At 36.3% G+C, this 17,499-nt stretch overlaps 1 protein-coding gene across 3 annotated transcripts in view; it reads right to left on the bottom strand.

The window, feature by feature from the left end:
* Positions 1-16,522, bottom strand: part of CFHR5 (complement factor H related 5) — a 29,407-nt gene extending 12,885 nt beyond the window's left edge. Inside the window, exons 1-6 of one of the 3 annotated variants that reach the window (XM_027609780.2) lie at positions 16,343-16,522; positions 13,455-13,667; positions 12,163-12,339; positions 6,536-6,706; positions 5,054-5,236; positions 4,758-4,937 (exon numbers count right to left, since the gene is read on the bottom strand). In XM_027609780.2, the coding sequence (XP_027465581.2) occupies positions 4,758-4,937; positions 5,054-5,236; positions 6,536-6,706; positions 12,163-12,339; positions 13,455-13,667; positions 16,343-16,421 (1,003 nt within the window). In that variant the 5' untranslated portion in view covers positions 16,422-16,522. The remainder of the gene's footprint in view (positions 1-4,757; positions 4,938-5,053; positions 5,237-6,535; positions 6,707-12,162; positions 12,340-13,454; positions 13,668-16,342) is intronic. The other 2 variants (XM_027609781.2, XM_027609783.2) reach the window with 2 other exon arrangements.
* Positions 16,523-17,499: the final 977 nt, after the last annotated feature.

Raw genomic sequence — 17,499 nt, forward strand, 5'->3', positions numbered from 1 at the left:
AAAATAAATAATTTCCATTTCCAGTAGGGTAATGAAGTAATAAAACAAGGTACATTCTTAAGGTAGATGAAGACACAGTAAAATTACAATGTTGAAGGAAAGAGCATTTTGCAAGTAGACAGTAATTGTGTAAGTTTAGGAAAAAAACACAAAAATCTCATCCTACAGGTTTTAAAAAATAATATATATATTACTTATATAATTTATAAATAAGTACAAATTCTACTCAATTGGGATTTCCTTCGGGAGGACGATAGGATAATGGATACTTCCCTTTTTCTTCAATGATTTTATTTAAATTATTTATTCTATTACCAAGTATTTGAAGCAAATAATGTCAAAAATGTAAATTCTGAATAGTGGAACATGAATTTTTCTCTTTGTTTTTTCCCCATTTTTTTCAACTTTAAGCAAAAATTGAATCAAAGTACCTCAGCTATGTCTTCTCATCTAGAACCCCTCTGGGTCTACAACTTGCGTAGGCTGAGGAGGAGAGAGATCAGGACGGGTTTTGAGACATTAAAAATGTCAAATAAAACCTATAGGGACTTCCTATGTGTATGACAAAGTCTAGACCAACAGAAAGTAGAGTGTAGGTATGTGAGACGGAAAAGAAAGCTGATACCAAATGGACCATGCCCCAGAGGAGGAACCTATGGAATAAAAACCCAAAATAATTGTGAAATAAGTTACTGACACAGAATCTTAATACTTTATGTAAACCTAAGTGAATGAGTACTAAGGCAGTGAATTAGAGATTGGGTCCCTACAGACGGGCCCTGCCGTTCTGACACTATACAATCAAATTGGGAAGACAAGTATCTAACAGGTACAAAACAATGTGACGTGATAAATGTACAGTCAGCCCTGTCGATAGACTATCTCATTCTACTAGAGTTTTGAGATCAGAGAGTGGGTAGTGGAAAATGAACCCGGAGAGGTTTCAGAAGTGAGTAAATTTTGAGTTGAATCTTGAAGGTGAATAGTTTTACATGTGATTAAACTGGAGAAAGATAGGAGGGTTCCCCTTTCTCCGCATCCCCGCCAACATTTGTCTTTTCCTGACTTGTTAATTTTAGCCATTCTGACTGGTGTGAGGTGGTATCTCATTGAGGTTTTGATTTGGATTTCCCTGATGCCGAGCGATGTTGAGCACTTTTTCATGTGTCTGTTGGCCATTTGGATGTCTTCTTTGAAAAGATGTCTGTTCATGTCTTCTGCCCATTTCTTGATTGGATCATTTGTCCTTTGGGTGTTGAGTTTGGTAAGTTCTTTAGGGATTTTGTTTTTTTGCTTTTTTTTTTTCTTTATAGATTTTGGATACTTGCTCTTTATCTGATATGTCTGTCATTTGCAAATATCTTTTCCCATTCTGTCGGTTGTCTTTAGGTTTTGTTGACTGTTTCTTTTGCTGTGCAAAAGCTTTTTATCTTTTTTTAAAATTTTTTATTGTTATGTTAATCACCATATATTACATCATTAGTTTTTGATGTAGTGTTCCATGACTCATTGTTTGTGCATAACACCCAGTGCTCCACGCAGAATGTGCCCTCTTTAATACGCATCACCAGGCTAACCCATCCCCCCACCCACCTCCCCTCTAGAACCCTCAGTTTGTTTTTCAGAGTCCATCGTCTCTCATGGTTCGTCTCCCCCTCCGACTTACTCCTCTTCATTCTTCCCCTCCTGTTATCTTCTTCTTTTTCTTTTTTCTTAACATAAGTTGCATTATTTGTTTCAGAGGTACAGATCTGTGATTCAACAGTCTTGCACAATTCACAACACTCACCATAGCACATACCTACCCAATGTCTATCACCCAGCCACCCCATCCCTCCCACCCCCCACCACTCCAGCAACACTCAGTTTGTTTCCTGAGATTAAGAATTCCCCATATCAGTGAGGTCATATGATACATGTCTTTCTCTGATTGACTTACTTCACTCAGCATAACACCCTCCAGTTCCATCCATGTCATTGCAAATGGCAAGATCTCATTCCTTTTGATGGCTGCATAATATTCCATTGTGTATATATATACTACTTTTTCTTTATCCATTCATCTGTCGGTGGACATCTTGGCTCTTTCCACAGTTTGGCTATTGTGGACATTGCTGCTATAAACATCAGGGTGCACGTACCCCTTCGGATCCCTACATTTGTATCTTTGGGGTAAATACCCAGTAGTGCAATTGCTGGATCGTATGGTGGCTCTATTTTCAACTGTTTGAGGAACCTGCATACTGTTTTCCAGAGTGGCTGCACCAGCTTGCATTCCCACCAACAGTGTAGGAGGGTTCCCCGTTCTCCGCATCCCCGCCAACATCTGTCGTTTCCTGACTTGTTAATTTTAGCCATTCTGACGGGTGTGAGGTGGTATCTCATTGAGGTTTTGATTTGGATTTCCCTGATGCCGAGCGATGTTGAGCCCTTTTTCATGTGTCTGTTGGCCATTTGGATGTCTTCTTTGGAAAAATGTCTGTTCATGTCTTCTGCCCATTTCTTGATTGGATCATTTGTTCTTTGGGTGTTGAGTTTGATAAGTTCTTTATAGATTTTGGATACTAGCCCTTTATCTGATATGTCATTTGCAAATATTTTCTCCCATTCTGTCGGTTGTCTTTTGGTTTTGTGGACTGTTTCTTTTGCTATGCAAAAGCTTTTTATCTTGAGGAAATCCCAATAGTTCATTTTTGTCCTTGCTTCCCTTGCCTTTGGCGATGTTTCTAGGAAGAAGTTGCTGCGGCTGATGTCGAAGAGGTTGCTGCCTGTGTTCTCCTTTAGGATTTTGATAGACTCCTGTCTCACATTAAGGTCTTTCAACCATTTGGAGTCTATTTTTGTGTGTGGTGTAAGGAAATGGTCCAGTTTCATTCTTCTGCATGTGGCTTCCAATTTTCCCAACACCATTTGTTGAAGAGACTGTCTTTTTTCCATTGGACATTCTTTCCTGCTTTGTCAAAGATTAGACCATCTGACCATAGAGTTGAGGGTCTATTTCTGTCTTGATGATTATAGCTTTGTAATAGAGCTTGAAGTCTGGAATTGTGATGCCACCAGCTTTGCTTTTCTTTTTCAACATTCCTCTGGCTATATGGGGTCTTTTCTGGTTCCATACAAATTTTAGAATTATTTGTTCCATTTCTTTGAAAAAAGTAGATGGTATTTTTATAGGGATTGCTTTAAATGTGTAGATTGCTCTAGGTAGCATTGACATCTTCACAATATTTGTTCTTCCAATCCATGAGCATGGGACGTTTTTCCATTTCTTTGTGTCTTCCTCACTGTTGGTGGGAATGCAAGCTGGTGCAGCCACTCTGGAAAACAGTATGGAGGTTCCTCAAAAAGTTCAAATTAGAGCTACCATATGACCCAGCAATTGCACTACTGGGTATTTACCCCAAAGATACAAATGTAGGGATCCAAAGGGGTATGTGTACCCCGATGTTTATAGCAGCAATGTCCACAATAGCCAAACTGTGGAAAGAGCCAAGATGTCCACCAACAGATAAATGGATAAAGAAGATGTGGTAGATATATACAATGGAATATTATGCAGCCATCAAAAGGAATGAGATCTTGCCATTTGCAACGACATCGATGGAACTGGAGGGTATTATGCTGAGTGAAGTAAGTCAATCAGAGAAAGACATGTATCATATGATCTCACTGATATGAGGAATTCTTAATCTCAGGAAACAAACTGAGGGTTGCTGGAGTGGTGGGGGGTGGGAGGGATGGGGTGGCTGGATGATAGACATTGGGGAGGGTATGTGCTATGGTGAGCGCTGTGAATTGTGTAAGACTGTTGAATCACAGACCTGTACCTCTGAAACAATACATTATATGTTAAAAAAAAAAGAAGAAGAAGAAGAAGAAGAAGAAGAAGAAGATAGCAGGAAGGGAAGAATGAAGGGGGGAAATCAGAGGGGAAGACGAACCATGAGAGACTATGGACTCTGAGAAACAAAGTGAGAGTTCTAGAGGGGAGGGGTGTGGGGGGATGGGTTAGCCTGGTGATGGGTATTAAAGAGGGCACGTACTGAATGGCGCACTGGGTGTTATATACAAACAATGAATCATGGAACCCTACATCAAAAACTAATGATGTAATGTATGGTGATTAACATAACATAATAAAAGAAAAAAAAAGCAGCTGTACCATTATACATCCCCACCAGAAATTTATGAGGTTTCTACTAGGTATCCTAGTGGGCGGGAAGTGATATCTCACTGTGGTTTTGATTTGTATTTTCCTAATGACTAATAATGTTGAGAATCTTTTTATGTGTTTGTTATAATTTTTATTATGTCTTCTTTGGAGAAATACATATTCAAATCCTTAAAAAAATGGAGAAAGATATTTCAGGAAGAAAGCAAAGGCACAAATGAGGAATAGCATGGAGATTTAAAAGAACATGGCTTATCCAGAAGCTAAGGAAAATCAGTTTTGCATGGTGAAGATGAGACGCAACAGTAAATACCTAGAAAAAAGCAATTTGATATTATTCTGAAGCAGAAGTCTCAAACTCTCTTGGTTCACAGAGCCCTTAGCATCTCAGTAATTTTGCACAGTGTACACAGTCAAAGAAAATCTTTAACAATTCATTTTTTAAATAATTAGGAGCAAAGAATTTAACATCTTATATCCTAATTATTTAATACCTTATGGGCACCAGCATGTGCTGGTCTAAATATATTTATTGATTTAAAAAATTATAAACAATCAAATACAAAAGTAAGAAATGTATTCTCACCAACACACTTAGGAAGTTTAGTCCATGTTCCATCAGTACAGGTAATTACATTATTTCCAATCATTGTATATGTATCTCTGCAATTCAGCTCCACAGAAACACCATGTTGAACAGGAAGAATAGAGAACTGGGCATAGCCATTGTTGAGGTGAGGTATGGAGCCACATGCTTTAACTTGTCCTAAGAAAATGTAATAAAAGATCTTGCTTTTAAAATATTTTAAATCTTTTTATATATGTATTTATATATAAGTGCAAAGTTTAAACTGTTCTGTTTAAATATTAACATCTATTTACCAACGCAAGTGGGCAAATCTGTCCATTCTCCATCGATGCACTGTATTTTCTTTGGCCCTGTCATTAGAAAATGGGGAGGGCACTCATATTCCACCATCTCACCGTGTCCATATTCTTCTTTCCTTCTCTGTTTTATTTTACCATTGGGGAGTTGAGGAGGTTGACCACATGACTGTACTTTCCCTATCATAAAAAAAAAATATTTAAATAATGCTTAAAGAGTCTAATGAATCTGGCAAAATGTGGAATCACTGTTTTGGTTGACTTAGAACTAAATTACATTTATGCTAAATTCCTATTTTTTTTCAGGTTTGCTTTTTACCGTGTACATAGTGTACTAAGTATTCTTTTTCTCAAATATTGACTTTTTATTATAAACAATTCTGAACAAATTAAAGAAAAATGAACACATATACTGATCACCTAGATATATATTAATGTTACCTTTTGCCCAATTTAATTTTTTTAGCGAAGTAATTTATTTATTTAAGATTTTACTTATTTGAGAGAGAGAGAGAGAGAGCACAGGGTGAGAGAGAGAGAGAGAGGGCACAAGCAGGGGGAGGGGCAGAGGGAGAAGCAGACTCTCCATTGAGCAGGGAGTCTGATGCCAGGCTTGATCCCAGGACCCTGGGATCATGACCTGAATGGAGACACTTAACCGACTGAGCCACCCAGGTGTCCCAAAGTAATTTAAAGTAAATGATAGACATAGTAAAATTTTTCTTCTAAATTCTTCAGAAGGCCTATCTAAGAAATAAGGACATTGACCTGCATATACAAAACACCTTGTTGCATTTCTTTAAATTAACAATAATTTTTAGTGCCATCTTACATTTTTTTCTATATGTAACTATTCTAATTGTCCCAACCCCCAGTATTTTGCAGGTTATTATGCCAGGATATTAACTGTGCCCTGAAGATTTTAAAGTAGTTCAATAATCTGGATATCATATAAAAGTAAGTAGTTATTGAATATGTGGTATGATATATATATGCAAATTATACTTATTACATGTTTTTATTAATATGTATAAATATATAAAATAATTTTATCAAATATTTTTAAAAAGTAATGTCATCTGAAGCAAGTAACAAATCATTGGTTTATAGTGAATAATTCATATGTTTATTTGATTACTTCTTGATTACTTAATAAAATATAACAAGACCCATACAATATTTTTTAAAGTATAATTTTTTATCGAGTTTGGGGGAAAATCCCTAACACTTCCCCGTTCTGGCAATTATATTTTCATCTATAAAATTCCATTATACATTTCAAAACAGAAGAAGAATTACCTCTTGATAAAGGAAACATAAATAATCTACGGCCCAGCACCTCCTCTCCTTCTCAGTTAAAATACTACCTTTGCCATTTTTTTGCAGTTTGTCAGATTATATATATAAGACCAAGAAAATACATAGACATTAATATAAATTGATGTAAGTTGTTTCATCAGTTCTAAAATAAATACTGACCTTTGCATGTTGGAAAATTAGGTGACCATCCAAAGTAATAGCATTGAACTGAATCTGGTCCAACTCTTTTAAGTCTTTGTCCACAGGAAAATTCCAACACATCTCCAGCATTGTATTTTACTTTTCTTGGATAAACATCTAGATTTGCTTTTAAAACTGGAAGAAGACATTCTATATTGAAAATAAAATAAAAGTAAATAAATATATGTGAAATAATCACTGCAATATTAAATTTAATACATGCTATTAAATAGCAGGGGGCTTCATACAAGGAGGCACTTACATTCTTACCTTCAAGAATACCCCTACCTATTTACACCCAACAAATGTGTGTAAACCCCTTTAGAGAAATTAGGGTTGAACAGCAAGGTAAAATTGTGTATGACAATCTCCTCAGGACTGAGGAGTCCCGAGCAATCATATAAAGTAAATTATTTCATTTATTTATTTAACAATAAAAGTTTAATAACTTTTATTTGTCCTATAAAATGGCATATGAATAGTTTTCACAGGTCACATGAAAATCAGTTTTTCAAGTAGTAACAATTAAAGTGCAACATATTTAATTAAATGATAGGTATGTTTAAAAAGTTAGTACCTGGAATGGTCCAAACGAGAATTATGTCTAGTACATTTTAAGTAGGAGGGAACATTAAAAAGCAAATAATTCCTAACTTTACAAATGGGGAACTGTATTTAGTATATGGACTTTTTAAAAAACACACGGCCAAGTTGCTTCTAGGTGTTTGGAATCTTTCCATTATACCCAACCACATCTTTAATATCTTTCTAAAAACCAACACATTATGAATACCTTCTGATTCAAGTAAAAATGAATAGATAGATAGATAGATAGATAGATGAATATATATGTGTATTTTTCTCTTTTAATCTGTTATTCATGGTTCATTTCTTAAAATTAGATATTGAAATTCACATGTGAAAATATAAATGACAGGGGCAACTAGGTGGCTTCAGTTGGTAAAGCGTCTGCCTTTGGCTCAGGTCATGATCTCAGAGTCCTGGGATGGAGCCCCACATCAGGCTCCCCCCTCAGTGGGGAGTCTGCTTCTCCCTCTCCCTCAGCCCCTTCCCCCTGCTCATTCTCTCCCTCTCAAATAAATAAATAAAATCTATTTTAAAGAAGAAAATATAAATGACATTCAAGACAAATACTCTCAATAAATCAAGCATATATCACAAAAATATGATGAAATATTTTCTAACTAAATCTCAGAAATATTATTTAAACTAGCCAGTTTTATGCATTGTTATTGGCAATTTAATACTTTAATAATGGTTTGTTCATATCCCCCTGAAATGTGACTCACTCACTTTTATGAAAAGTTGCACCCCTGTATCTTTGTATTTTATTCCATTAATTTTGTATGACAATTCTTTTTTGGTTGTTTATATTCCCTTTCTAACCCAGTTGCAAAAAAAAAAACTATTGAAAATAACTGATCTTGGCTGATGTAGGATTTTTCAGCTGATTTATTCAAGTATGGTTATTACATGGTATTATAGACAGAACCATGGCCTCCCCAAAATGTCCACGTGCTAATCCCTAAAACCTGCAAATATATTACCTTCCTTGGCAAAACAGACTTTGTAGATACAATTAAGTTAAAGACCTTGAGATAGAGAGATTATTTTGAATTATTTGTATGGTAGTGGACCCAATGTAATCAGAAGGGTTCTTACAAAAGGAAGCAGAGTTGTCAGAATCAAAGTAGGAGTTGTAGCAACAGAAACAGAAGTTGAAGTGATATGAGGAAGGGCGGTGAGCCAAGAAATGCAAAGGGCTTCGAGAAGCCGTAAAAGGCAGAAAACAAATTCTTTCCTAGGACCTCCAGAAGGAACTGTGATTCAACATCCTTGATTTCAGGACTTTTGACCTCCAGAACTGTAAGATAATAAGTTTGCATTGTTTTAAGTAATTAGGTTTGTGGTAATTTGCTACAGCAGCAGGAGAAAACTAATATATATGGGAAAAAAATGTACAGCCATATTTAAGGAAGGGTGTGATTCGGCATGACCTGAAGGCATTCTGTCCTGCATTTAAGTCAAAGACTGTGCAACACCAAGATTGAACTGTAATATAAACTATGGACCTTGGGGATTATGGTGTGTCAAATTGTTCATCAATTGTACAAATATAGTGTGCTGATCAGTCAAGTTGATAATGGGACAGATTATATTGCATGTGTGGGGCAAAGGGTATGTCTCTGTACCTCCCTCTCAATTGTGCTGTGAAACCCAAAAATGCTCTAAAATAAACAAAAAGCCAAGTCTCTGACTATAGATTTCTTTTTAAGATTTTATTTATTTGAGAGAGACAAACACACACAGAAGGAAAGGCAGAGGGAGAAGCAGACTCCCCACTGAGCAGGGAGCCTGATGTGGGATTCAATCCCAGGACCCCGAGACCATGACCTGAGCTGAAGGCAGACACTTAAATGACTGAGCCACCCAGGAGCCCCAAGTCTTGACCATAAATTATGAGTTTATAATCAAATGACAAGGAAAAGGATGAAAATCAAGGAGTAAAACATCTAAAGTTGTTGTAGCATGCATAGCAGACTATAACTTGAGTAACGTTTGCCTCATTTTGAATTATTTGGCAATTTGAATTTGAGGTACCTTCAAAACAGCATTCATCTTGGTCGTAAATATTACAATGCATGTGGCATATAAACAACCTTATTTTGGATGAGCTAAGTGCTTTTCAAAGATCTGTTATTAAATCAATATTTAACATCGGTCTCTTAAAGCTATGTGGAGTCACCTTAAATGTTGATGATTGTTCATTAGGAAACATCTTTCAATAGAGTCTACTAAAGAGAAATACATTCAGAACTGCTTTTTATTTCCTAGAAGAAAAAGGACTTACCATCTTCACCACATCTTATGGAACCTGTGATACTTCCATCTCTGTCTTAGATCCATCATGGCATTACAGTCCAACTTGTCACTGAGTTTAAACCATACACCCTTACCTTTGTTTCTGGCATTCACGAATACTGTCATATCATAAGACTCAAGGCATATTAAAAATCATGGTCTTATTTCTAATGTTATCCCAAGCACACAACAAGCGGACAAAAACCTTTAATCATTATGTACTAGTGGATAAGTGATCTTTTAGGAAATTTTATTATGAATAATTTAGTAAAAATTGATTTATGCACATTTTCCTTATATATCAACTCCTAAATAAATTATACTATTTTTAAATATACATATGTATTCACCATATAAATATATATATGTCTGTGTATATATCTACCATGTATAGTATATTATATATTCTATTCTATGTATTCTATATAATATTCTATATTATATATTCTATATTCTATTGGTGGTAGTATATTATATATTCATATATGAATACATGTGTATTCACCATATAAATATATATATGTCTGTGTATATATCTACCATGTATAGTATATTATATATTCTATATAAGTGCCTGATGTGTGTGTGTGTGTGTATATGTACGTGCATATGGAAATGTATCCTCCTTCCAGGAAACATTAGTTCTCTAGATCAGAGACTAAATAGGTTATTACTCACAAAGAGCTATATTCCCAGTTCTCTGAGCTCCAGTCTCTGACCCGGCAGGCTCCAACTGATCAGATGCAGTGACGGCCCAAGGTGATCGTCATGCTCAGGGAGTGGCTTTGCGCCATAGGAAAGGAACCTCTGAAGTAAGAGACTTGGAACTTTTACAGGGTGCTGGCCCATTGGCCCATCCTCCCCACAAGAGAGAAAGGGAAGGAGACTTTTGCTCTGGAACAGAGACAAATTTGTGGGGAGAGAGAGGAAGGTTTTTACTCCTCTGAAACGTAAGCAAATGGCTCCAGAAAGATGTCTCTCAGTCTCACTTGAGGAGCATATACTCTAAGGTCCAAGGCTTGTTTGCGAATCATTTTCTGGCCAAGTTTGCTAGCACTCTTCCTTCAGAAAGCCTGGACCATGCAGAAATGTGAAAACCTCATAGGAACTGTCTCCTGATAATGGGTGGTAATGAACTTATTAAAGCATAAAATGCACGTAGATGAGTATAAAAATCAGAAGTTCAGTAAGTTTTTACAAAATAAGCACACTGCTGTGACTGCCATCCAGCTAAAACAACAGAATTATGACACGTGTTCGAAGTTCCTCATGACCTAACCACTAACACTCTCTTTCCTGCAAACACCACAGAATAATTTTGCCTGTTTTAAAATTTATGGAATTTTTTAAATCTTATTTTCATATTGGTGAATGTCAGATTTGTTTTTGTGATTAGCTGTAGTTTATCACAGTATTTCATTATTTAAATAGATCAAATTTTTAAAGGTTAAGTACACATTCTAAAATCGTCTAAAAGGACAAGTCAGTGGCAACATCCTTCTGATAGAATTACTAAAATTTAAAATTTAATTTACTTGCATATTACTTTCCTAAAGACATGAAGTTGCTTAAATATGAATAATATGGATGACTTCTTTTTAAGACTGTAGCATTAAGAGTAAAGCCAATATATTTTTTTAAAACGGGTGATTTACAATGTTGTTAACACTCCCACAAAATTTAAAAGCATATGTATATCATGATTGATTTAATGAAGTGATTAATGATTTTATGAGCATTCCCGCAGCTTATTTTGGGGAGCAAAAGGTGCGCAAGCTTCTGAAAAAGTTTAGAACTCTTGTTCTAGATATTTATTTTTCTTTTTTTTTTTTTTTTTTTAAAGATTTTATTTATTTGACAGAGAGAGAGAGACACAGCGGGAGAGGGAACACAAGCAGCAGGAGTGGGAGAGGGAGAAGCAGGCTTCCCGCCGAGCAGGGAGCCCGATGCGGGGCTCGATCCCAGGACCCCGGGATCATGACCTGAGCCGAAGGCAGACGCTTAACGACTGAGCCACCCAGGCGCCCCGAGGAGAAAGAGCTAGAGAAGTTTTCTGAAGAGTGTTCTTGAGTCTTTGGTTGAGTACTAAGCTGTGCAAGCATAGGCTGGAATTCCATGAACTATCTTAAGAATGATTGCCAGAGAGCTGTAAAGATGAAGAATTGCAAGTGTTCACACAGGTCTGGGAGAAGCCTTCATATTATACAGTTTCTTAAGGAGTTGTTTTCCAAAGCCACTGACAAATAAGCATAATGCTCACAGGTACAAAATATTTTAAACATAGAAACTGATGGTTTATTGAATTAAGCCTGTGAATTTAATAAACACACATAAAATAACTATAAAAAACTATCTTATTCATAAGACATTTTAACTAGCATTGGACTTACGTTCACTTAAATAGTCTATTTTCAGTTTAATACTCCAGTTTTAAATAAAGTTGATTTCCAACTAACTTGATAATTTTCATGTAAGCAACAAATGGGTGTTCCTTTAACATAAAGGGACTGCCTTCTACTATTTTTATTTATTGCATGCACCAGATTCATGTAGGCAGGCAAACTATGCTATTTGTATATCTATCAGACTCAACTGGAACTGAAAAACAAATGCATAATGATAAAAGCCAGTGGTGAAACCTACATTTAGCCCCTGACAATAGATATATTTTTTTAAAAAATCGCATCACATGTCAGGATGTGAAAGGACAGCATTTTACTTACTGGTGGAGCTGCATTTGGGAGGAGAAGACCAGCCATCTTCCAAACATGAAATGGTGTCACTATTATTAGGAAGGCTGTAGCCGACATCACAGATAATTTGCACAGTGTCACCTTCCAGGTGTGTTTGTCCTGAAGATGCAGAATGACCATTTTCCACAGAAGGAAAGAAACACAGTCCTAAGAACCAAAAATTGTTTAATGTACAAGATGGAAGTGGTAAAAAAAAAAAAAACCACCTAAATTTCCTTTTTACAATATTTTAAGAAGAATGGCAAACTTTCAAAACTGAAATCAGGTATGAAAACAAAATTTCTAAAGAATTCTGATCATGCTACTATATCCATGATATTACTTTACAGAAGTAATTTAGAAGAAGATATTTAATTTACAGAAGTAAATTAACATTTCATTCCGTTCAATGGTTTTTACAAAAAAATATTTGATTTTTATAAACTTTTCTAGGTACAAAATTAGATTTTAATATATCCATTTCTCTCTTAATTCTCATAAATGTTTCTTACAGAAGGAGAAAGACCATTACTGTCTCCTTTGTTGGCTCATATTTTCTGCCTGCCATTGTTTTTTTCTTTTTTCTTTTTTTTTTTTAGATTTTATTTATTTATTTGAGATAGAGAGAGAAGGGAGGGCAGAGGGAGAGGGACAAGCAGACTCCTCGATGAGCACAGAGCCCAGCGCGGCGCTTGAGCTCATGACCCTAAGATCATGATCCGAGCCAAAATCAAGCGTCAGATACTTAACCAACTGAGCCAGCCAGGCACCCCCCATTGCTTTTTGCTTAATATACCTATTCTCTCTTGAGTCTGCTCGTCACATTCACCTAAGGATTAATATAGATATCACTATAAGAACAAAAGACGTGTTTTATGGAAAATATGAAAGTGAAAATATTTACACTTACACAATCTTTTCAATACTCAAGAGAATGGTAAGTTTCAAAACAGAATGTGTATGTAAAAAGATTTGTTTTAAAGGAAAAATATGCCCAGGCTAATACCAAACAAATATTAGGAAATACATATTAATAGTCAAATATATAAATCATCAGTTTAAAATTAAAATGTGTAAAGCACTTCTAGGTAACACGAGAAAGTTCACATATTTATTCTTCATTTGGTTTTCATAAAAGCCTTCTCAAGAAAGGACTACATTTCTCATCTTCGCTGGCTAGTGCTGATCCGTGTGATTGTCTGCCAAGGGCCTGATGTCACATCTGGAACATCTCTATTTACTGAATGATGCATCCACATCTACTGATCAGGGCATTTACTCACTGAGACACTTGGGTGTTGGTGACCATCCTTCCTCCGTGCAGATTATGCGAGTCCAAAAGGATCGTGAAGGAGATGCAAAATTATATTCACAAGAATAATAATAAATTTCCCCAACAGTACTTAGGGAAGGCTCCTCATCGGACTCTTTGCCATATATAATTCCATGGTTTATTTTTGGGAAATCACAATAGGAAAACGCTGGGAAAAATAAAACTGAAGAATTAATCTACATTAGTAATTCATTAAGTCATCTTTTAATCATCTCTTTGATTTTTTTTTCTTTCATCCAGCTCAAGTTCCTCTACCTTACATGCCTTGCAGTGTTCTAATCAGTCGAGAACAAAAAAACAATCTCTAATTAAGAGCACAAGAGTATTTGAAAAGTCTGTTGTCAATGAACATGAAATTTATGTTTGGAGTCATGTGGAATAAACTCTTCCGCAGTAACTCCGAGAAGAAAATCCCACACAGCGGTCTATGAGCGGCGGCCGAGGGGAGCAGGTCACGAGTCCACACCGCGAGCTGACAGGCAGGGACAGAGTCGTGTGGGCTCCCCGGGCCTTTCCTTTTTCTACTCTGATTCAGTCTCTGTGCTGTCTGGTTTTTCCTGGTGCTGGGAGGATGAAGCGGTTTTGTTTTCTCCTTATGTGAATAAAGAAAACAACTTCCAGAAACTCAGCTCACCAACCAGTTACCTCAGGAAATTCTCTTTTGCATTTGTCTAGAGGTGACTTTCCGTGTGGCACAATATTTCACACTAGTGATGCCTGTGGTTTTTAACCTGCGTAACCCGGGGTTACTTATCTGTTTACAATTTGATACGAGGTGGAGGAAAAGACCCTCCGTTAAACATTGACAGTCACACCTCCCATAATTATTTTTCCAGATATGCTTTGCGCTCCCCTCAAAGTACAGCGTTTGATTTCCATGCATTTCTACCTATGTATACTTCACTATCCAGAATAATGTCCCTTCCGTTCTCCGATCCTCCCCGTTCTACCTATCCTTCAACACATTCTGCAACATTTAGCAAAAATATTCATTGTGCGCACAGCAGTGTGATAGTTCTGAAAGTTAACTTCTCTTGGCAGACCTCCCTTAGCCAGTCACCCTCTCCCAAAAGTAGGAGATGTGTGCTGTCTCTACACTCTGATAAAAGCTCATGACTACATTTCCAATGAAATTGAGACACACACTCATATATATACACACATATATCACACGTATCTACATAGACACACATAGTCTTGCAATCTATCTACTTATTGACACGTTTTGCTTTCCTCCAAGGACACTCAAAGCTGTAGTGAGGCACAGAGTTTTCATTTTCTTTTGAGCTTCTTTGCTGCAACATGCAGCATAATACAGTGCTCGATCAATATTTCACTACGGAACACAGGCAGGGTTTTTATATAAGCGTGACTTTAACACACTGCTTTTGCTCTGGGACCAGAGCACCTCAACACGCACCTCAGCCTAACCGCAACACAAAATTAGAAGCCATTTAACAGCGACACAAATTCTGGATAGAGCTTCACTGAAGGTTCTCCGGAGACTAGTTTGAAGTTTGAATATCTTTTTCCGGGTTCTGGGTTGTAAAAATTCTACATATTATTCTCATATTTTACACTTCTTTTCCTCTGCTTTTTGCCCATTTAGAAATCCTCTCAATGCCATCACTAACATGTTTAAAACAATATTTATCAGACCCACGGGTAAAAAAAAAAAAATCAAAGACACCTATCTATACAGTTCTTCAATGAGGCTGTTGTATGTCTAATCAGAGAATTTGGTATTTTTAATTGAGACTAAGCAATGCCTGTTGCACTTTTACCCCCATCAGCTAATGATTGTCCTGTGATTCTATCTCAATGCTAAAAGTAGTAACAAACAAAAGGAGTTTCAAGTCTATAGAAATAAGGTTTTATAACTTTTATGAGGGTGGCTCTTAAAGCATTTTTATTGTTCCTATTTTTCCTCTTAAGTTAGGATTAAGGAGAAACTTTCCCCAAAGAACATCTATTATATGCAAAAATTAGCAAGCAACAAACTAGCAAAATAAATCCCTTCTGGTAATCAAACAATAAAAGGTAGGACTGAAAGTCCATTTGCACATGTGGTCTAATCAGCGGTCCTGGATCTTGTTAAAGAGGTTCCGTTTGCAATTATTTGGATATGATGACTTTTATTTCAACATGAAATAAGATGAGACAGTTTTTAAAATATTGTAAGATGTGGTTTATAGTTTGAATAAAGAAAGGATGGACAACTTCTTTTCACTTTTAACATTTGTTGAAGAGCTCAGAAAAGCAAATAACAACCAAAAAAAAAAAAAAAAGAAAACAACTCATTGACATTTCACTGGCTTATTACACACAAAAATTAGGACATACTGCACTGTTTTACTAAAAGAGATTCCCCTTAGTTGAATGATAATTAGATTGAAAAAGGAAGTTCCTGGTTTAATAATATTTAAATCTTAAATTAACGAATCTATGAAAATACAAATATTTTGAAGGTGTCCAGATTTTCTTGGGATGCTTTTTCTGGCCAGTGGCATTGCAGAGCTTATGGAGAATTACACTGGTACTTGACCCTTTCGACTTTATGATATGCAGCTTTTTCATCCTGTAATTCCTCTCCAAAAGTTGTATTTGGTGGCTATTCACATGGGAACTTAGAGGACAGAGAAAATAATTTCATTCTATTTTCTCTTAATTTCATATTAGAAAACATTTTGATAAAATAGATTAAATTATAAGCCTTTATTCAAAATGTTCTTACCTATTTATTCATTTTAAAACAGACTTACACACTAATACACACCCAACACACACATATGAGAGAGGAACTAAATATTCAGGTCTGCTTTTGTGTTTTCAACTTACCTTGCACCCCAACAGTAGAAATCCAGAAGATTGGAATGGCATTAATTAAAAGCAGCATGCTAGATTCTCCCAAGCACATATACTTAGAAATGGTCCAACAATGGCGGTGTTGCTCCAAATCTTGCTTTCATTTGGGGTGATATGCATGACTTTTGAATTTCAATGCATTCAGTACCGGGAAGCTGGTGTAGTGAAATACTTTCGGTAAATATCAAAGTTCACAGAGGGTAGTGTGAAAAAACTAAATAATGTCTTATTCTGTTTTCACATCAAGACTCTAAATAGCTGGGCAACTTCCTGGCTGCAGTTACAAAGTTTCTAAGTTTGAAGCATTCGGAAATGGACCTCCCAGGAGGGGAAATGAAGCTCTCCCTTGCCTCTCTTCTTGCCAGCCATGAGGTAAGCATTTCAGAAGGCAACCAAGTGTAGGTCATTCTAATGCCATGTCCATCTTTAGTTATTATAAATTCCTCTTCAAACTGGCACTAGGAATCAGGCTCCCTCTTAATAATTGTTATACGTTTGTAGTTATTTTTTTAAATGTAGTCAAGAATAATTTTGTCAAATAACGCTTCCTGAAATTTTTTGAACAAAGTATATTTCAAACTCCTTTAGGTGGGACTGGCAAGAATGGCTAGAACTGGAGTGTGGTAGATTCCCTTTCCAAAAGGCAGAAATAAAACTGGACAAAATTATAAAAAAGAATAACCAGTTATAGTTTCTGTAAATTGGCCAAAGAGCATACTGTTGAGAAATGTTTATTAAAGAAAATCTCCGTAAGTCTCACTAAAAAAAGAGTGGCTGCTCCCAACCTGCGGCTCACACGTTTAACTCAGATGGGCGGGCAGGCATCGTGACTGGCGGCTTTGCTGCCCTTCTCGGGCCGGATGACTTTGTAGTGGATCTTGGAAAACATCCACACCCAATGACACTGTTGAACACAATAGAGATTACAGTGGGAAACAATCCAGGAAGGCTAATGTCTACATGATACTGTTGGGGCAAGTAACAAAATGGCAGGCTAGCCAGAAATTTAACAGGGAAATTTGGAGGAAAAAGCCAAAAAGGGCCCCACTAAGATAATACGTACTGCTGGTGGTCCAGAAGTCGCTGGACATAGAACAACTGTGCCCAGAGAAACCAGAGAGGGCCCTGTG

This window comes from Zalophus californianus, chromosome 10 (assembly GCF_009762305.2).
Source record: "Zalophus californianus isolate mZalCal1 chromosome 10, mZalCal1.pri.v2, whole genome shotgun sequence".
Classification (NCBI taxonomy): domain Eukaryota; kingdom Metazoa; phylum Chordata; class Mammalia; order Carnivora; family Otariidae; genus Zalophus; species Zalophus californianus.